The sequence below is a fragment of the Phoxinus phoxinus genome (genome assembly GCF_949152265.1).
Source record: "Phoxinus phoxinus genome assembly, chromosome: 23".
Lineage (NCBI taxonomy): Eukaryota > Metazoa > Chordata > Actinopteri > Cypriniformes > Leuciscidae > Phoxinus > Phoxinus phoxinus.
In genome coordinates, this window is record NC_136898.1 from 7,020,583 (window position 1) to 7,046,080 (window position 25,498).

General features: G+C 39.6%; 2 protein-coding genes and 1 long non-coding RNA gene across 7 annotated transcripts; 1 reads left to right on the plus strand and 2 right to left on the minus strand.

The window, feature by feature from the left end:
* Positions 1–4,067, minus strand: LOC306992057 (galactosylgalactosylxylosylprotein 3-beta-glucuronosyltransferase 1-like). Of its 2 annotated transcripts, none has more exons than XM_079600485.1 (5): positions 3,932–4,067; positions 3,256–3,481; positions 2,149–2,660; positions 1,775–2,071; positions 1–1,663 (listed from the first exon to the last, which is right to left on the minus strand). In XM_079600485.1, the coding sequence occupies exons 2-5, from the start codon at positions 3,368–3,370 to the stop codon at positions 1,577–1,579; spliced, it is 1,011 nt and encodes a 336-aa protein (XP_079456611.1). In that variant the 5' UTR covers positions 3,371–3,481; positions 3,932–4,067; the 3' UTR covers positions 1–1,576. The 2 variants fall into 2 exon arrangements, with proteins under 2 accessions (XP_079456611.1, XP_079456612.1); XM_079600486.1 differs by lacking the exon at positions 3,932–4,067 and having other exon boundaries at positions 890–1,663; positions 2,149–2,488; positions 2,561–2,660; positions 3,256–3,479.
* A 5,562-nt stretch (positions 4,068–9,629) lies between these two features.
* On the minus strand, positions 9,630–22,360 carry LOC306992058 (galactosylgalactosylxylosylprotein 3-beta-glucuronosyltransferase 1-like). 4 transcript variants are annotated; one of them, XM_079600487.1, is made up of 7 exons: positions 22,239–22,360; positions 17,612–17,831; positions 16,155–16,208; positions 13,608–13,726; positions 10,811–11,322; positions 10,435–10,731; positions 9,630–10,323 (listed from the first exon to the last, which is right to left on the minus strand). In XM_079600487.1, the coding sequence occupies exons 4-7, from the start codon at positions 13,717–13,719 to the stop codon at positions 10,237–10,239; spliced, it is 1,008 nt and encodes a 335-aa protein (XP_079456613.1). In that variant the 5' UTR covers positions 13,720–13,726; positions 16,155–16,208; positions 17,612–17,831; positions 22,239–22,360; the 3' UTR covers positions 9,630–10,236. The 4 variants fall into 4 exon arrangements, with proteins under 4 accessions (XP_079456613.1, XP_079456614.1, XP_079456616.1 ...); XM_079600488.1 differs by having other exon boundaries at positions 17,612–17,688; positions 22,239–22,322; XM_079600490.1 differs by lacking the exon at positions 13,608–13,726 and having other exon boundaries at positions 17,612–17,688.
* A 6-nt stretch (positions 22,361–22,366) lies between these two features.
* LOC306992059 lies at positions 22,367–25,285 on the plus strand. Its single transcript, XR_013796212.1, has 4 exons — positions 22,367–22,476; positions 23,304–23,398; positions 23,490–23,906; positions 24,203–25,285. It is a non-coding gene; the product is annotated as an uncharacterized lncRNA (long non-coding RNA).
* Positions 25,286–25,498: the final 213 nt, after the last annotated feature.

Genomic DNA, 25,498 nt, shown 5'->3' on the forward strand with positions numbered 1-25,498 from the left:
GAAAGATCTGTTGTTCTTTTATTGTTTTTCAACAGGTGATTGTGTTTGAAGAAGCAGAAGCGGATTTTAAAATCCAGTTTGAAGACTCTCCTGATCTGGGAATGACAGTTGAGATTTAATCAAGACACAGACAGCAAAGACATGAACACTATCAAAGTGTCTGAACAAAATATTTTTTTTACAAAAAGTTATGTCACTGTTTGATTGTTAAACAATTATTAGAAACATTTTATTATTTGCATGACTCTTTGCATTCCATGAACATTCAAAAGTTTTCATGAAAAAGTGCAGTCTTGCTGGGAACTGTATCATCAAACGCTAAATTGTGTATAGGCTATGTTTGTGTTCAAATGCATAATGTAGTTGGACTGCCAGTTGAGTGTGTTTTTGATCTTTATTTGTAAGCAAGAAATAAGCTAGATTGTACTTTTTTATTGTCTCTTTTGCCGGTTACCAGCGGACATTAGTTGTATTAGTGCAGTTTGATTAGATTTCTTTTTTGTATGAAAACTTGAATATTGCACTGGCCGTATGGCAACAGGAAATCAAGTTACTGATTTTTCTTTCAACAATTTCCACAGGCACCCAATTGTTTACATTAGTGTATTTATTCCAGCATTATCATGTTTTCCCATTTTGAAAGTGAAGTAACCCTTTAACAGAAATTAACTGAAGGGTTTGTTCACTTTCAAAAATGAAAATTCTGTCATAATTTACTCACTCTCAAGTTGTTTCAAACCAGTTTCTTTCTTCTGCTGAACACAAAAAAAGATGTTTGAAGAATGTCGATAACCAAACAGGTTCCCATTTTGCATACACTGAGAATGATTTCCTGCTGAAATGGTATTTATGGTTTGAGGTTTGTTCAAATTAAACTTCAACTAGCATTGTGCATTGAGCAGTTTAATTGAGGAATGGTGTGCTTTATTAATACCTTTCTAAGCAATCAGACTTTGGGGGGGGGGGGGGGGGGGATGATTCGTCATTCACAGTAAGAATCAATGATGCTACAACATTCCACAGCTTTTGGTTGTTAAACCGCTAAAATTTAATTTCCTGAAGAAATGGGATAACCTTTCACAGGTGAGAATGTGTTGGTTTGTGTTTTTATATGAATTAACTTAATATTACAGGTTTTTATAACATGGTAACATTTTAATGTCACGTCAGCTCACGCCTTTGCCTTGTTGTATTGTGTTAGTTTGGCAACATCCTCTGCTTAAGTCTATTACGGATATAGATATTCACACACACATCTAACTACGGTTGCAGACACTTAGACAACTTTCTCTTGAGTGTTCACGGACTGGTGTTTTGTCCACTCCAATATGGCGGATGGCTTACATATAGCGGCCTATAAAAGCAGCCACTAATGAGGAATCTATATTTATACATCTATGGTTCCAACACAAGGACTCTTGACTCTTTATATTTCCTTTAAATTCCTTTAGTGAGATTGTCTTCTTCAAATACTAGAGTTTGTCTTTGACAAGGGGACAGTTTAAATTCAGTGCACTGAATAATACTTTCTTGCTGTCGGTCCAGTTGATACAGGATACAGCACGACAGCAGTTCATCATACTTCCACGCTGGCATTTGTGAATCCTTTTTTCCCTTCATGCACAAGCAAGGGTCTTTCTGTCCGAGTGTGCCAAACCAGTACCTGAAACCAGAACCCATTTTTATTTTACAAACCTTGTAATTTCCAAAAACAAAAAAGGAACTGAAAGGATTTAGAAAGGTTATGAAGATTCAGATTTAGGACTCGACTCACCTTTGTGCAGTTGGAGGCTTTGGGTTCCAGGTCACTGAGAGTGATCAGATCCTGTAGAAAACTACTCTCCTGGTATCCACCTTTTACCCCTTTTAACTTAAAGTAGGCTTGAGGTTTGCTGATGATTAGCTCAAGGTTCACTGCAAACCCAGCCATGTCGATGGCGAAAGGTCGACTAGGGTCAAACGCCGTCCTCCAGCCGAACACTTTGCCTTGAGAGTTGATTTTGGGGGACTCGTACCGGAGACCTCCGACGAAAGCGACCGGCCAGACAGATGCTTTACGAGTCCAACGCATCTGCGGTACAAAGGATGGAATAGGGAATGTGAAAGGACTACAAACTAACAGCAGATCATATGTATTATGTACTGTACCTCCTCAAACAGCTCCAAGCTGTAAGTGTTGTCATCATCTGCAAAATACACGACTCTTTTATGACCCGAGCTGGGGTTGATGTTCTCCCTCAGCCAGCGGAGAGCCAGGTTCCTCTGCATGGTGCCACGAGGAATACGTGCATTTCTGGGCTCCTTCAGCGCTGTGAGATTCTGAGGAGTCTCTATGTTCAAGTGGGTGTAATTCAGTCCAGTGTTCTCTAGAAGTCTGGACACCAGCGCCGTCCTCTCTGCCGCGTCCTCCACCACTAGCCAGTGAAGGTTGGGGACATGTAGGAGAGTGTTGGTGAGGCGGGTCAACTCTGCCTTCTGGACAGGCCTCCTGTAGGTTGGAGTTATTACGTGAAGAGTTGGCAATGCATCAGACCAGGGTGGAGAGCGGCTGTGGACGTACTTCATCTGGGTGACCTCAGTGATGTGCTTGTTCTTTATGATGCAGGGCTCATGAAGTTTTAAGCTTCTTTGGTGAGCTTTACTGACCCCAGTTCTGTTATCTGTCCATCAAAAAGAGTTTAGAGCACAATATACTGGAACCACATTATCAGCTTATGTATCTTTTTTTAATTGTTATACTTTTTGGTGGATATTGATTGTGCTTTTTTTTTTTTTTTGTGGTGCATCCAGTGTCATGGTACACAGAGTGCTTGAAGTTATTGCACAATTGTGATGTGGCATTTTATAACAATTGTCAAAAAAAAAAAAAAAAAAAAAAAAAAAAAAAAAAAAAGGTTATTCCCTCAATAAATGCACTAACCTATGTCAAGACGTGAACACTTAATTGAGTATTACTTGCAAATTCCAGGTAGTGGTAAGCCTATTCCTATTTACAAAAACGTTTCATAAAGGTATCGCACTAATGTTTGTGAGCTACTCTGTTAAATGCGACCACATCGCTACTATCGTAACGCCAACGTCATCCACAAAGTAGGCTACTAGTCTAGACATACACCAGAATTTATGCCACACTCGCAAAAGGATGAGCCACAACATCTAACGGCATTTGCCGTGGCAGCAAAACGTAAGATTACACACCACTAAATTTCTAAATTAACGTAGCATTTAAACCGTAACAATGGTCTTAGTATTTACCCTTCGGAACTGGAGGCAACAGATTGCCAGCATGCTGGACCCAAAGCGTGAGGAGTAAAGTCCACGTTAATACAACAAAAACGAGCTCCAGGAGGACGTCCTTTCTCGTCGGCATGTTTAACTGTGTCAAAAAGGTGTCTCCTGGGGCTTGGTATTAATCGAATTTTGGCTTCCATCGATTATGAAAACAGGATAAATGAGATAAAACGATTGTTGTTCCGCATTCCTTTGGAAAAAAAATCTGATGTTAAATTATAATTTAATTAGGTTAATTAACTCACTCAATGTAGCTATAATAGCCTACCCATATGAGATTAATCAGACGAAACCAATAGGCGTAATAATTGCAGCTGTGATGACGTGAATGCACAATTAAACTTTAACAAATCATGTTGCTAATATATGCTCTTTCCTTATTAAAACTCGGGCAGTTTTTTACTAAATTAGTTCACAATGTTCTATGCTAAAAGTGTTCTGTTTCAGCTTCCCATTGTTTCAGCAGTTCAGGTTTTCTCAACTTTTAACATGTTTAAATTAATTTAATAGGCTATACAACCGCTTTTCCAGAAAAGTTGAGATATTTTGTAAAATAGCAACGATAAAGTCAAGAATCTGTGATTTGTTAATTGTTTTATTTAACTGACAAGAGTACAAAGAAAAGAATGTGTTTACTTACCAACTTAATGGTATTTTGTGAATATAAAACACATTTTTATTTTGATGGCTGCAACACACTCCAATGTTGGGACAGAAGCATATTTAGGTGTCGTATCACTTATCCTTTTAATTCTCCTTTTATTCATTTCGGAATTGAGGATACTAATTGTTGCATAGTTTTGCAAGTGGAATTTTTGCCCAATCTCACCTGATTCAGGACAGCTGTGATCGTGGTTGTCTGATTCTCCTTTTCAAGATGGGCCGAGACAGATCTGGGGCCGTATTCACAAAACATCTTAAGGCCACATTTACACATAGCCGGGTATTTAGAGAAACTAATATTTCCTCCCCTCCGTTTTCAATAATAACATTGTGCACACAACCCGCATAAATACACCGTCGAGCGCCATCATGACTATGCCAAACCTATGGGCGGCAGTGTAGGGAGAAGGATAAAGCCATGCAAGCCAATCAGAATCCTCAGAATCGAGGTTTTATTTAGAACCTAAAACCCCGTTTCTCCCAGTTGACACGGCAACACATAACCAGAGTTTTCAGAAATCTCCACTTTAGCCGGAGTTTTTAGAAATAATCGTTTTCTGTGAAAACGGGGGTTTCGTGTAAATGAGAGGCCAAACCGCAGGGAAATATCTACGTCTTCCCTTCGTGTAAACGGGGCCTAAAAGTAGCTACTAACTTGCCAATTTAGGAGAAACTCTTAAAAATACTGGTAGTGTCAGTCCTAATTTAGGACTCCTAAATGTTTGCCCTAAAGTATTTCACAGAACATTTTAGCGCTAAAACCAGCTCCTTAAATGTCCTTAAATTTTCCTCAGCAATCCACATCAAATACGCTGTACACCATTGATGCAATAGGCGATAGAGCCTTGGGTGCTGAGCCTTTTCTTCATAAATGCAATAATTGTTTTGATTTATAGATTACAATCTGCTATGACATAAATGAAAAGGTCAATTTATGTACAGGCAAAATGCATTGAATGATGGAGAATCAAACATTGCGGTCAAGTTGAAAATAATGTCCCATTGTCTGAACCGATAGCCTTGTGGGCAGCTCGGGTGAGCTGAGGTCAGTTCCGGCTCGTGGACCTTTCCCAATCCCGTCCCCCTTTTCTCTCTTCCACTTCGCTTTCTGTCACTGTCCTATCATAATAAAAAGGCAAAAACACCAAAAAATAAATCTTTAATAAATAAATAATGTCCAATTTGTGGCAGTTGTTTTCACGAGTTCACACTTACAAATGATAGAATAGAGTGAAAGAGTAAAATAAGCGTATTTGGCGTGTCGTTTGAGGGGATTGAGGGTTCAGAGCTCGGATTGAGCCCAAATCCAGAGTATTTCCCTGTGTCCCTGGCTGGGAAAAGGAACCAGCCGAGAGTGAGGAGTCGGGGTGGCGGAGGGATGCAGAAAATTTGTCGAGGTAACTAGGTGAGTCGGCTGTGTATAGGCCTATGCCTCCTCTCGAACTGATTAGATAAACCATTGGAATGTGCTTTCCCGAACCTTTGTTTATAAAGCATAATTTGACTTCTGCAATCTCTAGAGATGCAGACATGTAAGAGGCTGACAATTAGCTGAACATGTACTTGTTTAATAGTGACCCTAAAGCCCAATTTATACTTCTGCGTCGAACTCACGCCGTAGCTACGTCGTATGCTGTGTGTAGCGCGCGTACCCTGACGTGCACCTCTCCAAAAATTTAACAACGCGTCAATTCTACACGGACGCAAGCGCTGTGATTGGTCTGCTAGAACCCCTCCCTCTGGTTTCACATGCTCGCTCTGCATGTGTAATTGACCGTTCGCAAAAGCCACGCCCCTTAGTTATTGTTACTACGCCCGTCAAACAATTGAGAACCAGCCATGGCTGGGTTGAGCTCCATACATTAAGTGATTGGTTTTGGAGTAATGCAGCAGACATATCCTCCAGGGCACGACAGAAAGTATAGACAGAATAGCGCACGGGAGCACATGCACTAAACAGTTTTGTAAAATTATATATCAATAATTTTTATTTGATCATTTTACAAAACTGTTTTGCGCATGTGCTCCCGCGCGCGCTATTTCAGTCACAACACTGCAATCAGAGCACGCGCTGAAACATCAACTCTCGATGCGGTTCTCTTCATTCATAACTCAGCCGACTGAGAAGGATATATTGGTGTAAATAGTTGTGCAACTGCGCGAACTTTGTTTTGAAGTTTAATGTTTGAGTTCCAGAGGAATTTGTGACTGTGTAACCTGTTCAACCACATCAAAGTTTCGTAATTAGTAAGTCTGTGCTTTTTCTCTTTTTTTCCTCTTGTTTGCTGACTGATGAGGGGGCCGCAGTGCCGTAGAGAAACGGTGTGAGTACATGTAGCCTATTTTTTAATAATAGTTGCAAGCAATCATAAAATACAGCAAGTTTTAAGCCCGTGCAGACCTCACTGCCATAGGCGCATCGTTGCACTATCTTGCTGAAATCGGAATGTTTGACGGAGGTCCTTCTCCTTAGTTACAGTTGCTGAGCTAGGATTGGACGAGAACCGTTAGAGGGCGGGGTTTTGCGAACGGTCAATTGCGCGTCAACGCGGACAACGACGCAGATCTGAAAACCAACGCGGCCTTTTTATGCTTCTCCGTCAACTCCACGCCGTCACTCCTACGGCGTCGTGGCCGTTTTATGGTTCTGCGTCGGGTTGTGTTGCATCGCGGTGCATTTCACCGCCAGAACGCTAGGGGGGTGGGGGTGTGACCAATCACAGCCCTTGTGGTCTGCGTCGCCTCGACGCGTAGTTACAATTTTTTGGAGGTGCACGTTGAGCTACGGCGGAGGGGTTCGCGTCGACGCAGAAGGGTCTGCGGGGGTACGCCGTCGATATGACGCAGAAGCATAAAAAGGCCTGTAGTCTACAGCGCAGAAGCTCCAGCGTAGGTCCGACGCAGAAGTATAAATCAGCCTTTAGCCTTTAAAATCTTTATTTGAATAAGGCAAAATTTTTATTTTAAAATCTTTATTTGAATATGGCAACATAATACCTCGTTCTACAATATTTCAATGATTAAATCAGTGACAGAGACCCCCTCATCAGCCAATCACTGTGTGCATAGTTACAGTAGTAAGCGTGTTGACATCATCCATAGCAACAACGTCAACCCCACCCTTTTTCTTAGCTTAACCCTCTAATGCATGAATTATGTTTTTGCATAAATTTTTTTTTTTTTAATCTTATTTTCTTGAAGATTTAAGATAACAGATTAACAAAAAAAAAAATAAATAAATAAAAACCCACCCCCTTAGCAGATTTTATTTTGTTGCCTCAGGGCAACGCTATGCAGTATAGGTAGTAAATCACAGAGAAAAATGTAATATTGTCTCAACGTTTATTAGGAAAATCAAGAGATTTGAAAATGCCTTTTATTTAGAATTTACTAAATATAAGAAAAGGGCTTTAAACATGTATTTTTCTGCCTCTCAAACCTCTTTCTGGGGTCCATTCTTCATCACTGTCACTTTCCTCAAGCTCACTGTACTCACTAATAAATCCATTGTTGGGTATGATTCTGACTGATCGCTCCTTTCTACCATAAAATGTCCCTGCATCCATTTTCCTGTAAAACATCAGTGCAGAAAAAGCAAAAACACTGATTTTGGCCTTCAAGAAAGACACATCTACCATTAGCATTGCTATTGCACTGAACACTAGCCTGTAAAAGTACAATTTAATTATTATTATTATTATTTTACCATATTGTGCACAAATAACATGTAATGATGTGTGATAACATCCAAACACATTGTCAGCAAAGACCACATAAAAAGTACCCCTTATCGCATAACGTTGCCCTGAGGCAACAAGAAGAAAAACTGAATTTCTAAACATGCTAAATTAAAAAAAAGTTAATAAAACTTGACAAACGGCTTCTCTACACCTTCATGCACATACATATATTTTTTATTTACAGTTCATGTCATTGTAAATAAGATTACTGAAGCAAATAATCTTACATTCTTCTCACACCATGTGCTCCTGTGACCACATGTCAGAAAAGGAAGTCCCGCCTTCAAATGATGCTTGATAGTGACTCCCACACCTTATTGGACCATTCAATAGCAATCATTTGACCATTTTGATTGGTTGCAATTATTTAAAGAAACATGTACTGGAAATTAAACTTAAAAACACTTTCCGTTGCCTGAGAGCAACGCTATGCAGACTTCTCTCTATTCCTTAGTAAAAGTTTGTCTCAGCAGCTTTGTGAATAGGTTTTAAGAGAAAACTCTTAACTAAGAACTTTTACTGCTATTCAGGAGAACTCTTAGTGGTAAGATACAATGTTTTGTGAATATGGCCCCTGGACTGCAGGCAGGCCAATCAAACCCATTAAGGCCAGTCAAGCACACCTTCTACGGTGTAGTGTATCTAGAAACCACTCTGGTGAGGCCTGGCATTGTCTTGCTTCCCAGGAAAGATGTAATCTTGATGGCAGTAGCCTATATGTCTGTACAATCCCAATACACACCTCCACATCACTGATGCACTCCCATACAATGACAGTTGTTTGCTTTTGCACCTGTCGCTAATGAAAGTCTGGATTGTCCCTTTCGTCTTTGGGACTGAGAAATCCACAAAACAAGCTGAAACATGGTGTTTAGTGAAAACTGTTTGCAAAAATGTGGCTATTTAACACAGTAGCATGATGGTTTCTCATGCAGTGCCATCTGAGGGCTCGAAGGTCATGCACATTCAACAGGGGTTTTGCCTTGCCTTGCATAGTCTGGGATTTCTCTGGATTTCCTGAATCTTTTCACAATATTATGTATGGTAGATGGTGAAAAACCTTAATACTTTGCAATCTTGCATTCAGAAATGTGATTTTTGAATTGTTTGACAATTATCTCATGAAATTTGGCACAAAGTGGTGAGCCATGACCCATCTTTGCTTGCAAAGACAAAGCCTTTGGTGGATGCTCCTTATACCCAAACACAATCCGCTCACCTATTACCAATTCACCTGCTAATGGTGACTGTTTCAAAACAGTTTAACTGATATTCTGAAATCTTTTCACTTTTATTTTGCCTTTTTTGGAGTGTGTTGCAGTCATCAAAATAAAAATTTCTTTATATTTACAAAATACAATTAATTTGGCCAGTGAAAACATTGCATTTTTTTCTCTGTACTTTTGTGAGTTAAATAAAGTTTCAAGAGAAAAAACAACAAAGTTTATCGATTTGATTGCATTTCGCATAATGCCACATCTCTTCAGGAATTGGGGTTATAGTATAAAATGTGAGTATTTTGGTTTAATTCATTTTGTTCTCGTCAACTACAATGCCGTTGAATGGTATTCTATACCATTTTAGTCAAGAGTAAAACTACAAAACACTATGCTATCAAAGTGCCTGAACAAAAAAAATAAATGAACAAAAAGTTATACAGTATGTTACTGTTGGATTGTAAAAATTGTATTAATTGCAATGATGCTAAGTTTTTGTTAATGCATTGCAATGATGTTAGCATTATTGCAAATTCTATTTCCATCCAAATTGTATCTGAACTTCAAATCAGCATACTAAAGCACTCTTAGAATGGAAGTTATCCAGAGCATTTTTCAAGTTGTTGTGCAGCAGTCCTATGTCTGGTATGCACTACACGATTTAACATGTGACATTAAAATGTTACCATGACATTAAAATGATGTTTTTATTGTGTTAGTTTATTAAAATCATCTGCTGAAGTCTATTGCAGATATATTCATACATGCATCTAACTAAGCTCAGTCAACTTTCTCTCGAGACCGGTGTTTTGCCCATAGAAACAGCCACTACAACATAACAGCATCTATGTTTACGTGTATGGTTCCAACACAACAAACTCACGCAGAAACATGCGCCTTGTTGCTAGGAGACACGTGACAAATGAAAATAATATCCATTCTAAAATCGGCTCAAATTCCAACTGGAATGAATTATAGTCTCAAGCTAGAAAGTCAGAGTCGGTGGCCACCATGTAAGTTTCTGTCAAATCTGTCAACTCGAACTTCCTAAAATTGGTAGACTGGCTCTGACTTCAGGCAGACTAATCCAGACTGCAAACGGGGCACAAATCTGAGCAAAAGTCATAGTTGTTGCAAAGCTTTCAAGAGTTTAACTCTTTACAGTTCCTTTAAATTCCTATAATGAGAGTTTCTTAGTCAAATACTCAACCCTGTCTTTGACAAGGAGACAATTTAAATTCAGTGCACTGAATAATACTTTCTTGCTGTCGGTCCAGTTGACAGGATACTTCAGTATTTAAAAAAAACAGCACGACAGCAGTTCATCATACTTCCACGCTGGCATTTGTGAATCCTTTTTTCCCTTCATTCACAAGCAAGGGTCTTTCTGTCCGGGTGTGCCAAACCAGTACCTGAAACCAGAACCCATTTTTATTTTACAAACCTTGTAATTTCCCAAAACAAAAAAGGAACTGAAAGGATTTAGAAAGGTTATGAAGATTCAGATTTAGGACTCGACTCACCTTTGTGCAGTTGGAGGCTTTGGGTTCCAGGTCACTGAGAGTGATCAGATCCTGTAGAAAACTACTCTCCTGGTATCCACCTTTTACCCCTTTTAACTTAAAGTAGGCTTGAGGTTTGCTGAAGATTAGCTGAAGGTTCACTGCAAACCCAGCCATGTCGATGGCGAAAGGTCGTCTAGGGTCAAACACCGTCCTCCAGCCGAACACTTTGCCTTGAGAGTTGATTTTGGGGGACTCGTACCGGAGACCTCCGACGAAAGCGACCGGCCAGACAGATGCTTTACGAGTCCAACGCATCTGCGGTACAAAGGATGGAATAGGGAATGTGAAAGGACAAAAACTATGAACAGCAGATCATATGTATTATGTACTGTACCTCCTCAAACAGCTCCAAGCTGTAAGTGTTGTCATCATCTGCAAAATACACGACTCCTTTATGACCCGAGCTGGGGTTGATGTTCTCCCTCAGCCAGCGGAGAGCCAGGTTCCTCTGCATGGTGCCACGAGGAATACGTGCATTTCTGGGCTTCTTTAGCACTTTGAGATTCTGAGGCGTCTCTACGTACAAGTGGGTGTAATTCAGTCCAGTGTTCTCCAGAAGTCTGGACACCAACGCCGTCCTCTCCGCCGCGTCCTCCACCACTAGCCAGTGAAGGTTGTGGACGTGTAGGAGAGTGTTGGTGAGGCGGGTCAACTCTGCCTTCTGGACAGGCCTCCTGTAGGTTGGAGTTATTACGTGAAGAGTTGGCAATGCATCAGACCAGGGTGGAGAGCGGCTGTGGACGTACTTCATCTGGGTGACCTCAGTGATGTGCTTGTTCTTTATGATGCAGGGCTCATGAAGTCTAAAGTTTCTTTGGTGAGCTTTACTGACCCCGGTTCTGTTAACTGTCCATAAAAAAATACCAAGAGTTTAGAGTAGGAATGCACAATATATATCGGTACCACATTATTAGCTAGGTGATATATGTTTTTTTATTATTTTTTTATTATTGTTATTCTCAGTTTTGGTAGATATTGGATTTTACTGGATATATATACTAGTGTGCATTTTAATTTTGTGGCACATCCAGTGTCATGGTACACAATGCTTGAATTTATTAAACAATAGTGATGTGGCATTTTATATCAAGCTTGGAAAAAAAAGAAAGATGATCACTCGTTCATTCACTCACTAATTGAGCAAATTACTTGCAAATTACAGAAGGTTGTAGGCCTTTCATAAAGGTATTGCGCTAATGTTTGTGCGCTAATCTGTTAAATGTGACCACATTGCGCCAAGTGTCCGAAATCACCCCCTATTCCCTTAAATAGGCCATTATTTGAAGGGACAGCCAGTTGTAGTAATAATAATAATAATAATAATAATTCATTACATTTTATATAGCGCCTTTCTGGACACTCAAAGCGCTTTACATAGAAGGGGGGAATCTCCTCAACCACCACCAATGTGCAGCATCCACTTGGATGATGCGACGGCAGCCATATTGCGCCAGAACGCCCACCACACACCAGCTTACTGGTGGAGAGGAGACAGTGATGAAGCCAATTAGTATATGGGGATGATTAGGAGGCCGTGATGGACAAAGGCCACTGGGCAAATTTGGCCAGGATGCCGGGGGTTACACCCCTACTCTTTCGAAAGACATCCTGGGATTTTTAGTGACCACAGAGAGTCAGGACCTCGGTTTAACGTCTCATCCGAAGGACGGCACTCATTGTCAGTATAGTGTCCCCGTCACTACACTGGGGCGTTAGGACCCGCACAGACCACAGGGTGAGCACCCCCTGCTGGCCACACTAACACCTCTTCCAGCAGCAACCTGGTTTTCTCAGGAGGTCTCCCATCCAAGTACTAACCAGGCTCAGCCCCGCTTAGCTTCAGTGGGAAACCAGTCTTGGGTTACAGGGTGATATGGCTGCTGACGTATAATTATTTAGTGAATGGTCTATTATTTAGACCAATAATAGTAGTGTTTCTTGTAGTAGAAAAACCATAGTGAACGTTATAGAGTGGACTCATGCAATCCCATAATGCACCACAATAACGAGGGTAAAACTGATGTTCACTTAACCAAAGATATATAAACATAGATGCCTCATCAGTGGCTGTTTCTATGGGTCGCTATACGTAAGCCGTATGCCATATTGAAATGGTCAAAGCAGGCCCGTGAACACTCGAGAACAAGTTGAATGTGCGCCTGCAAACGTAGTTAGACCGTAGACGCATGTATAAATGTATATCTGCAATAGACTTCAGCAGATGATTTTGATAAGCTAACACAATACAAGTCGAAGGTGTCAGCGAACACAACATTAAAAAGTTACCTTAAAAGTAAAAACATTAAAAAGTTTCCAATGAAAGGAGAGAATGTGGCATCTACGTATACATTAGGTATACAATGCCCTCAACCATATAGATATGTATATGTAGATTCCAAATTCGACCGCTCCGACACACTTGCACGGATCTGGATCTGGCGATCTTGGATCGGTCAGCGTGTCATCACTCACAGTATAATCAATGATGCTACAACTTCTGGTTGTGAAACCACTGAGATTTCAATTCCCGAAGAAATGGGATAACCTTTCACAGGTGAGAATGTGTTTTTATATGTTTTTATTACATTTAATCATTTAGCAGAAGCTTTTATCCAATGCGACTTACAAATGAGGAGAGCAATAGAAGCAATCAAACTAACAAGAGGGCTTTTTTAATAGATATAGAACAGTAAGTGTCAGTATTAATGGGTCAAGTGTTGACAAATTCTTTGGTTGATATAGACAGGTCATTCCACCAGCTTGGGACAGTCAAGATAAAGGTCTGTGAAAGTGATTGTGTGCCTTTTCAGGATGGCACCACAAGGCGCCTTTCACATGCAGATCGCAAGCTCCTGGATGGCACCTTATATTATGGTAACTTTTCAATGTTGTGTTAGCTAACGCCTTCGTCTTGTTGTATTGTGTTAGTTTAGCAAAATGATCCGCTGAAGTTAATTGCAGATATACCCCTGGTTTCACAGACCAGGCTTAAGTCTAATACCAGACTAAAATGGAAATGACTACCGGTAAATGGATGTGCCACAACATCTAACGGCATGTGCCAGTGGCACCATAACATAAGATACCATACCACTAAATGCCTAAATTGAAAGAACGATCTTAGTATTTACCCTTCGGAACTGGAAGTAACGGGTTGCCAGCACGCTGGTGCCAAAGCGTGAGGAGTAAAGTCCATGGTACTACAATCAAAACAAGTGCCAGGAAGTCCCTTCTCTTCGGCATCTCTTACCTGTGGTAAACAAGTCACCTTAGTGATTGGTATTAAACGGATATTTGGGGGCTTTGTGAGGAAGAACATTGAATGAACCAGTAAAATAAAGCAGTTTACTTAACTCACCCAAAGGCATTTATTTAGCATACTAACCAGATAAATCTGACAAAAACAGCGTAACATTATAACTTGTATCTGCACAAAATAACACGAATGCACAAGTAAACATGAACTTTATTCATGTTGTAAATGCGCTCTGTGGTAGATTTTCCCCCACGCATCTGACATAAGTTTACCAGGTTAGTCTCCTAATCGACGCCCCTAAACGTCTCCTGATCGACGTTTGACCCACAAACAGTATCACTTCCCAAATACGATCTCTTGTGCTCCACTAACTTGCTGCACAGCAATAACTAAACAGACTCCAGACAATGCCTTCGAATATGCTTTAATCACGGCCGGAAGATCTCAGAGAGAATCCCACCAGCAAAAAGAATAGAAAAAGAACAGTTTTTATAGAAGAGGAGCATGGCAAAGGTGACAAGATACATTACATAATTTTCCTACAATGTGATTGGTTCTTCATTTGCATAATTCAGCAAACCCTTCTGTTACTAGAATACAACTCTGGATTTCTTGATTTACTTCACTTTTTACTCAGTCACATCCGTTCAAGTTTCATTTCCCCTTTTGTTATGTTCGGACATGATTCAGACACACTGACTGACTAAGTGGGGACATATTAGGTTTCAAAAGCATACAATTGTTAATCCTGCTAGAAAATAAATGTTAGTTATGATTAATTAAAAAAATACATAATTGCTCTTTCTGTAATAAAACATAAAATAATTCACAATATTGTATTGCAATAGTGTACTCATTTTCATAAGGGCTGATACACGTATAAATTAATATATAAAATATCTGAGCATTTTTTTTTTTTTTTTTTTTTTAATTAATGTCAACTACAATGCCATTGACTGGTATTTGATGCCATTTTGCCATTCGAAGTCAAATTGACTAAAATAAATAAATGACATGACTAATACTGCTAAAATAAAAATAAAAAGTCTAAAACTGTGTGAAGATTAACACTACAACTGGCCAGTGAGCGTAGTTTAAAAATTGTTAACAGTCAGGCACGATTTGTATTTAGGCCAGCCAGTGTTTGTCAAAATCTTCCATCCATTTTCCAACCTGCTGGTCCAGTGTGGCTAAGTCGTAATATCATACAGGTATAAATTCCTTTTTACTTGATTAATAAATGGTTTAATTAAGGTTTACATACACTGTAAAAAAAATATTTTCATGATTTGTTATCACAACTTTTTATCTTTTGTCAAATCAACTTCGATAACTAATGTGTGAAGATAACATACTATTTTGAGTTTCTGTTTATTAAACCATTCTTATTCATTGTATTAACTCAAATTTTTAATTACAACAAACTCAAAATTTTAAGGCAACAAGGTAACTTGCTTTTTTAAGTTAAACCAAAACATTTTTTTTACAGTGTAGTTTCCATGACTGAGTTCTTTTCATCATACTGGAGCTGCCAGTTTCAAAATATTATAAAACCGCAAGCACACACTAAGCGGCAGCTGAATTCAATGACTCGTTTTCAGTCCCTCCCTCAAGTGAAATATATTAGTGGACTAATGTAAGGAATAGTCAATGAGGGTATAGGGGGCGTTGTCGAACACAGCCCTGGGCATGTTTGAAAAGCACTGATTTAGGCTAATCATTGCTTCCTTTTGTGTTCTGTTGGTCTAACTGAAATCATATCTCTAGAGTTCAAAAATAATTTGAATTTTTTAATATGTTGAATAAAATGTAATGTATTTTTAGGAGTTTTCAGTATGTTGAGGAATTGCACTACAACAAATCTGATCATATTTATTTTGATTTATTATTTCGATATAATTTATTATTTTTAAAATAATATTTTTAATCATTTAATAAATGCATGATGTTTCCAAAGTCATTTAATAATTGTTTTAAATAACCATGATCTAAATGTTTGCCATAATCGAGCATCCTTGCTTCATAAGTGTAATTTGCTAAGACAAGAATCATTATTATCAATGCCTGGGGTTAGAGATTTGAGCAATTTTGAAAGCATTTGCTGCCATCACTGTAATGTGTGTAGTGATTTATAGCTTTTAGGATGAGTTAAGTCAGGTTCTACGTGAAAAAAAGGAGGGGGTGGGGGGTTCTCTGCAGCTTCCTTTTCCCAGAAAATAGGTCACTATAAGCTTTAAACTTTGCTTCAGTAGCATTTGAATAGAAATTTGAAGAGACCAAAAAATTAACGCATCCTCACAATCTCGGGTCTCTTAAGAGGTGTTTGAGTATGTGTCTTCAATTTCATGTCTTCAGATACTCCTGCAGGACATTCCCTATGATAGAGATGTTTTTCTGTTTCTCTGCATGTTAATGAGCTTACCGGTGTTTATCCCTCTCTTTTCATAGTCCACGCAGCAGGCAACTCCATCAGGAACTGAGACATGCGAATAATTGAGACACATAATCACATTTAGACTACGATCTCATGAACCGTAATCATTTGATGTACAATTTCGAATAATGAAAAATATAGAATAAATAATGAAATATTTTAGAGCATAAATGTCACAGATATGTATTCCTGGTCAGAATGTCACAGCATTCATACTGAACATTCTCTATGGTTTGGCAGGTCATTTTGTAAGGATTTCAGACAAACATGTTAAACGGGAAGATGAATGAATGAGAACTCTGGTCAGGAACAGTACAGCCAAGTTAAACACACACATGCATGCACACACATCCTCTCCCTGTCAATAATTTGGGTGTTAGATTTAGGTCAGACCATTGTGTGTCTCAGTAAGTCACAAAATAATGAGCGCCGCCAGGGAATCAGACTGGAGTCTGATTGAGCCACTGAATTGAGGTTGACAATTCAAGATCTTTACCAAAAATGTATGCACCTTTTGATGGAAATAAATGTTGTGGTGTTATTTCCATCGAGAGGTGGATGGCCATGCTGTGTCTTCCTATGGTTGTTTAAGAAATGAAAAGCTACACACTCTATTAGGGTTAGAAGAACTGTTGGCAAACATATAACATGCTAACATAATAATCAATATCCAATTTTAGACTCTTAAGCATCTGCCTATTTAAATCCAAACAGCGACTTTTTTTTTTTTTTTTTTTTTGGTCCGGGCAGTGAGTAAATATTTGTAAATATTCAATATATAATTTAATATAAAAGTATTTAAAACAAAAATCTATCAGTATTTATACAACATTGAAGTACTTACATTGTACTGACATTATGCTAATACAAATTTTACACATTGCATTTAACAGTAAAACTATTAATGTGGAGGAATGTGCTTATTTGTCATAAAAAAAATGGCATAATGCAAACAAATCTTTTAATTATGGACATGATTTCATGAGATTCATTCATAATGTTCTCCAAAACACTGTCAAACTCCTTTACATTTTCTTCATGATCAATGGTTCAATCTTTCTGAAGATTCTCCATAAGCATCCTAATATTTTGCCTGTCCCCATTTCTTATGCAAGAGGCCCAGATTCACTCCTTACTTGTTAAGACAAACATTTAAACAACCAATAAAAAAGCAGCACTCCTTGGTGCCTCACACTTGTTATTGTGCATGTGTCCCATAGGGAGATATGGGTGTGTTGCTAAATTTGGCTGGAAGAGAAAGAGAGCTCTATATATTAAGCACAACTGAAGCTTGCATAAAAAAAGCTTAGTTTTCTTTTACAATTCCCAATTTTTAAAACTGTGACAATAACACATTTAAACACCATACATCTCACACTTTTGCATTTAAGAAGAAAGCATATAACCATTTAAAAATGTTATTTTAAAGCGAGTTATATACTTACATATTGCATCTATCTTTCGTTGCCTTGACGCAATCATTTACACACTGTGTATCAGTCAGATATCCTGCTGGTATAGCCTTTGAGAGAGAAAAGACAATAAGAGACGGAGAGAGCGAGTGGGTTGGTGTGAGCAGTGCCAAGGCCAGCAGGGGGATGAGAGGTCATCCCTCCGGAAGAATGCGTCCTCTCATTCTGACAACAAAGACTGCAATTGTGGATGCTGATGGGAGATGGCAGCAAAAACAAAGGGCAATCATCAACAACGTCACCAACTGAAATTCCCAAAACATGAGGAGGAATATAATAATATTACCTCAAGAATGAGGCTTTGTTGTACCAAATGTTTAGTTTAGTTTATTAATTTATAAAGCACATTTAAAAACAACAGATGTTCAAACTGTGCTGTACAACAAATAAAGAACATATAGGCCACTTAAAACATCTGAAAAACCAATTGGACAAATGAAAATGATACACCCTCAAACAGAATAGAACAAAGAGATTCTTCAAATAGATTTAAACTGCCTGGTTCAGATTACACGATTTTGGCACGATCCGTTTGACGTAGGGTGTCGTGGGAATTAAATAAAAAAGTTGCTGAAGTTTGCAGTTTCATCAGGCAGAAGTCAGCTTCAAGACTCACAAAGAGTTTGTTGGCTGCCCCGCTTACAAAGATCACAGCAATTATACCCTTCACCAATGTCTAAGCTACGTCATTACATTAGGTTCAATGATTCTGATTGGCTAAGAAATAGATAAGTAATTTTCCATGGACTGGACTGATAGGCAGTAGCACATCTCCATAGTCTGTACGGCTGAGTTAGGGACCCTGTGTCCCTCCAAGATCACAAGACTGTGTGCCCAGGCGCCAACATGTCAAAGAAAACAAGTTAGTCCATCTCCAATAATGCCAGTTGTTCCTTAACCTATAACCAAGAAGACTAACACACACACACACATGACACACAGCTTCTTCAAGGTTGGATTTGGTCAGGCCCTAACTATAAACAGGATAGTCTTCTCAAAACTCGTCCTTTCCTTGTTCTCAAGAGAACACAGTTCTCAAGGAGAGGACACTATATATAGATATATTAAAGCAACAGTGGATTCCAGAATCAACCCCTTCAAAACATAGAAACGGAAGTTAAAGGGAAGTCTATTCCAGAGGGAGCTGCCACCGAAAATACCCGGTCACCTTGAAGGTTCCCCTTCAATCAATGAAGGTTCGAAGATTCCGAGTTTTCCACTTGATCCTCACAAAATGTCTGTTCTGTTTCATTTTCACAGATCAGATCATCCCACTTGAGTAAAGCTGAGTTTAAAAGAGGATACGAAAATTAGACAGCAAAATCAGAGTAAACTGGAGATTGGGCAGTGAGATCAGACATTAATGGAAATCAGACAGTGAAGGCCAACTGTGGTGGATGTCAAGGAGTGAAATCAGACTGACTGAGGTGAATATCAGACAATAAAATCAGACTGAGGTGGAAATCGGACAGGAGGAGATCAGACTGAGTTGGAAATCGGAGAGTGAAATAGACTCTGGTTGATATCAGACAGTAAAGTCAAACTGAGCTGGAAATCAGAGGTGGAGATTGGATATGTCACAAGTCTAGTCTGTGTTTCTGTCTTGTTTCATGTTTAGTAGTTCCCAGTTAGGTTAATTAGTCATCCCAGGTGTTTCCTATTAACCACACCCCCTTGTTATCTTGTTTAGCTTGTCTGCCCTTGTATTTTAGCCTGTGTGTCTAGTTCAGTTTGTCAATCCTTAATGTTTGTTGCTGGTTGTTCTGTTCCCTCGCCTGTTTCCTGATCCTGAGTTTACGTTTGTATTGTTCGAGTTTGTGTAATAAAGCAACACTGCAAATGGATCCTACTTCCTTGTCTGCTTCAACCACCCGTGACAGAAGGATTGACCAAATTCTGGATCCAGCGGAATGTTGCCTCTGTCAGGAGAATCGCCCGATGGAGGAATATGTACGGGAGTTCTGTGAGTTTTGCCATGGGGTGGATTTTAAGGACGCTGTCTTAAAGGAAATGTTTGGCCGTGGACTTAAGTTTCTTTATTTTCTCATGCCTGTTGATACCCCGCAATACACGCTAGCCCAATATATTGGCTTTGCCCTTTTATTGAGTGGTTCCCCATTTACGGTGGGCTTTGCAAAGGAGGAACCTCGCAAGCTCACAATATTTCCAAAATATGTCCCAGTTAATGTCATGCCCATCAGGAGGTTGGCAACTCCAATATCCACACCACACGCCAGCACAGTCAGGCCAGAACCTCATTGGGTCCACCCCGTCATAGCCACCAGTCCAGAATTTCTTCTCCCGGAGGCCGCCGTGGAGGAAGCTGTCCCTCAGGCCGCCGCGGAGGGCGAAACCGAGCCTGTCCCTGAAGCCGCCGCGGTGGGTGAAACAGAGCCTGTCCCTGAGGACGCCGCGGAGGGCGAAACCGAACCTGTCCCTGAGGCCGCCGCGGTGGGCGAAACCGAACCTGTCCCTGAGGCCGCCGCGGTGGGTGAAACAGAGCCTGTCCCTGAGGCCGCCGCGGAGGGCGAAACCAAACCTGTCCCTGAGGCCGCCGCGGTGGGCGAAACCGAGCCTGTCCCTGAGGCCGCCGCGGAGGGCGAAACCGAACCTGTCCCTGAGGCCGCCGCGGTGGGCGAAACCGAGCCTGTCCCTGAGGCCGCCGCGGAGGGCGCTCTCGAGCCTGTCCCTGAGGCCGCCACGGAGGGCGAAACCGAGCCTGTCCCTGAGGCCGCCGCAGTGGGCGAAACCGAGCCTGTCCCTGAGGCCCCCGCGGAGGGCGCTCTCGAGCCTGTCCCTGAGGCCTCCCGCCGCGGAGGGCGCTCTCGAGCCTGTCCCTGAGGCCTCCCGCCGCGGAGGGCGCTCTCGAGCCTGTCCCTGAGGCCGCCGCGGAGGGCGCTCTCGAGCCTGTCCCTGAGGCTGCCGCGGAGGGCGCTCTCGAGCCTGTCCCTGAGCATGCCAGTGCTGCCCAGGAGGGCGAACTCGAGTCAATCCCTGAACTGTCTGCTCCGCCCTGGTTGCATATACAGCATGCTCCGCCCTGGTCGCCCACACAGTTTGCTCCATTGACCTGTCCCTCCCACCTCCCCAAGAACGCCTCCGTTTCACCACCACCCTGGACTATAATTTGAGAAACGTCTGGAATCCGTTCCTTAAGGGGGGGGGTTATGTCACAAGTCTAGTCTGTGTTTCTGTCTTGTTTCATGTTTAGTAGTTCCCAGTTAGGTTCATTAGTCATCCCAGGTGTTTCCTATTAACCACACCCCCTTGTTATCTTGTTTAGCTTGTCTGCCCTTGTATTTAAGCCTGTGTGTCTAGTTCAGTTTGTCAATCCTTAAAGTCCCTGTAAAGGCAATTCAAAAAAAAAATTCTGAACACAATATAAATGTTAGAAATGTATTGCTAAAACATATTACAAAGACTGTGAACTGCGAAGTACTGAATTGTGGAGTTAGACCGTTAAACAGTTTTTCACCATTGCTATTTTCCGGATTTTTTGGGCGGGGCTAAAACGGGGGCTCGATGACGCACTGGAGCCCCTGAGCTCATGGACACGCCCCTACTTGATGACGCACTGGAGCCCCTGAGGCTGGCCGCTCTCTAACAATATAAAAAGAGCACATTCGCATCAGTTTGGCGCTCAATAGCGAGTTACTGTTAGTACTATTATTAGTTACTACAGCCGACAGTTTGCTAGTTAGCTATGCCTTTGTCACGGAAAAGCGTACTACCTGGATGCGATCATGTAGGGGAGACCGGGGACAGTTGCAACACTTTTTCCATTTGGCTCTGTTACTCGGAGACGGTTTGGATTAGACAAACCAATTTTTTATACAATAAACTTACATCTGTCTGTTAATAGTCTAAACCATTTAAAGATTGTTCCAGAATCTACATTTTTCACAATTTGCATTTGAATGTAAGGAGTCAGATGTTGCAACTGACCCCGTGCCCGGGGACAATTGCAACACTGTTTGGGGATGGTTGCACCATGTTACAAATAGGAATATATGTCAGTTTTAGCTAAATGATTATTATCAAATATTTATTCATCAGCTTTGATTGATGACAATTATAGATTTTTCTAGATGAATAGGCCTTATGTGCAGATGTAAAATATTCAAATTGATATCAAATACATAGGCTTTTAGTAAAATAAGAAGAATGGAACGTTTTGTGAGGCAATTAACTTTTATTTAGCCTATTGTCATGTAAAAAAAAAATGTTAAACTATATTTTTTATTATCATTTTTCATTTTAGCAAAACAAAGGTTAACAATGTAATGTCAACAATATAACTGCATCTTGCATCTACTTTAACGATAACTTTACAGCAATAACTCTCATTTTAACAACTGTCAAAACTTGATGAACTATATTATATTTAAGTAAAAACTTGTGTGCAGATGAATGAAAAATTATGAAAGACATGATAAAACCTCATGTGCTAGCTAAACAAGGTGGCATTGAAACATGTTAACCATATTAGCTTAAAGTTAACATATCACTGATTTGAACCATATAAGTTTGAACTGAATCATAAAAAACAATTACAGCATTTTAACAAAAACAAAGCTCAAGAAAATAAATACTTTCATACCTCAAAAACAGTTTATAATTTTTATAAATCCTGGAGCAGCTCAGGAATCTCCTTTATGTTTCTCTGCAAGGGAGGGGCAGAGCCGTTGAAAAACAGAGTTACGACACTCCCATAGAATCCCATGGGAACTTTGGAATGCGGAAGTAACGCGTGTCGTGGAGCTGCCGATAGTTCCAAACACTGATAGTTCCAGCACTGAACCCCATTCATTTTCAGTGTTTCCGAAGTACGTTCGCTGGTAAGTTGACAAAATTACTTTATTTTTGACATTTCAACGCATTAGCCGTCCTCTCATGAATCTAGTCAGTAGCCTAGTTGTAATATATGTAGCTTAAGTTAATTCAACTTTAGTTAATGTTTATTGGAAGATAATAGTTAATTGCAGTTAGCTTACGTGACCAACACTTCACTAACGTTAGCTACCAGTCAGAAATGTGTAAATTCAATACTGAGGTCATAGTTAAATGTGATGTTGCACTACATTGTATTCAGAGTTTTTTTGGCCAACCTTATTTACATACATGAAGTGGTCAGAATATTACAAATACATCTGGATATAAAGCAAATAAGTACAGCAGCACCCCCACAAATAAGACCTCAATGCTAAAAATTGTAAATGAATTTACACCTCAATGACAGTATAAAAAATCCTGAACATTATAGAAAAGCAGAATTTATGGCTGATCTTTGTATATACAGTATCATAATGCAATAAAAATATACAATTATATTTTCCCTAATTTTCATAATTTGTTGGATGAGCAAAATAATCAGCCAGCTTCTTCCATAATGTTGTTGTGTAAGAACAACAATTTGAATAACAATAGTGGTTTGTATATATATAATGTTCTCAATTAATTTCAAACAATACAGGAGTACAGAGAGCCAAAATAACAAATCATGACACATGTCCAAATAGATATGGACCTAACTAGGTGTGTTCTCTCACTTCTGTAATTTCAACCTCGTGAAAATGTTTAGGAAACATAGGCTTTCAATGTGTATTTAATTTGTCCTTGAATGTATGAACTTTAACATCATTTCCCCTTTCTTTACCACTCCTAGCTCTGTCCACCAGACTCGACTCCAGACCTGGTCTCCTCTGGGGGCTGTGACACGCTCTGCTTCTGGCAGGGGAATGCTCTCACCCTAACATCCAAGTATCTATAGCATTACTTAAAGCGTGGAGTTTAAATGCTTTTGTTATCAATGTATGGATAAGCATTTGAATGATTCTCGATTCACCACCAGGTCTCCAGATTGTCCTACAGCTGCGGTGGAAGAATGCAATGGCTCTATTGTGAACACTTGTATTCCTTTTCTGGCCTGCTTTCTGCCATCTTTCTCTCTAGGAAGTCAAACAAGTTTCTTTTAAGACTTACCTACCCTCTCCCTAGATCTATTATATAATTTAAAAAAAATTGTTGAATGCAATTGGTTGCATATTTTTTACTGTTGACCAAACTTCTTGACTTAAACTGAGCAGCTTTAGGCTAAATGATATTCACTTGTTGTGCAGGTTTATGTGTCAGGAAGAAGACGAGATCAGACTAAGTTGGAAATTGTGAAAATAGTACCAGTTCCTGAATACAAACTCTACAATCTGAAAGTATGCATAATGGCCGTTGCTATGGCAACAGAGGGAACAAATCTGGCAGCAGATCCCTGGTAAAAACAACAGACATTCGCTCCTCTCTAATGTTCTCCCTCCCTGTATTTCTCTCAAGAACTGATGTGTATTGTTTCAATATGAGATTTCCTTATACAATCTCCACAAAAGATGCAAATACAGAAGCTGAAAATGCTTTGCCCTGGTTAAACTGACAAATCACACATATACAAAGAGAAAAGTTTTTATGGCTTTTAGTTTTAGCAGTTTTTATTTAATTTTTTTTTTTTAAACTAAAACAAAAATAATTTAATCAAGTCATTAAAAGCTATTAATGCAATAATTTCCTACACAGGACAGTGCTGTGAGCTCCTGAGCCGGTTTGGTTGATGTCCATTTATTGATGTCCATGCACATGTCACAGTTGAGTTTAAAAACACCCTCTAACTGTCCTACATTCGACGACTTCAGCCTGCAGACAGAAACCCTGCACGGTCACATGTGCTAATCACACTTTCTCAGCTAGAGCGACAAAACCCAGAAACGAAAACTACAGCGACGTAATAAACATCCTTGTCTTAGCACAGCATTTCCATGTGGCTGGGTCTCTAAATTATATTAGCAATGTCATAGTAGGAATTAATGATGGTTCAGTCCATTAATTGTAGGAGAAGAGATTTTTTTTTACCTGATGCTTTCAAGTGTGCCGATCCCCGCCCTGTACAAATTCCTCATTCATTTTTGTTTTCTTTTCCTTGCTCCTGCAAATGCTTTTAGTGAATAATTTAAAGGCACATTCTAATCTAAAATGTGTTTTTACAAAACAAAGAAAACAAGACAGACACTGTACAACCTTATCTGAAGAGGAGTAAAGCATTATGTGTTGCTTCTCTCTTTCTCTCTCTGTATGTCTCACTCTCACACACACATGCTCAAACACACGTAGGCTAATGAACATGGAGACGTCGATTTCTGAACATTTCCATGGGTGGACAGATCTATTAGAGAATTTAGGCATGAAACTGTTATTTGAACGGCAATATTATTATACTAAGTGCTTCATATGACTTTGGCTGTAAAAATGTAAACAGTATGTCAGAAGGATACAGAGAACTTTGTGCTGTTTAAAAGTGAGGGTAATTTAAACCCCACAGTGTAAAAAGTGGAAACCTTTTTTTATTATTATTGATTTATCCCGTACAAATGTATTTTGTTGGTACAAATTAATGCATTAATTAGGTTGATCAATATTATTAAATCATATTTTTGACTTGATTAAAATCTGTTAATTTAGATCGTTTTTGTTTTATGTTTGAAATTTTGAGTCACCATGGCTACTGGTCACATATTTTACTCTAGTGGATATTTCTCAGGGCTGATTTTGTCTGACAAAAACACCCAACATGTTGTCACACTAAGGGGTAGGTTGTCACAGTGGAAATATAAATAAAAAAAAAATTATGAAATTATTTATTATTGTCTTAAATTTCAGCAGAAGGACATTGCAACAAATTTGAAACATAAAAACATTATTTGAAATAATAAATACAACATCATATATCACCATAAATATGAATTGGTCTTATATTAATTATTCCCCCAGTTTCACAGACCAGTCTTAAACCTAGTCCCAGATTAATTGCATGCTTGA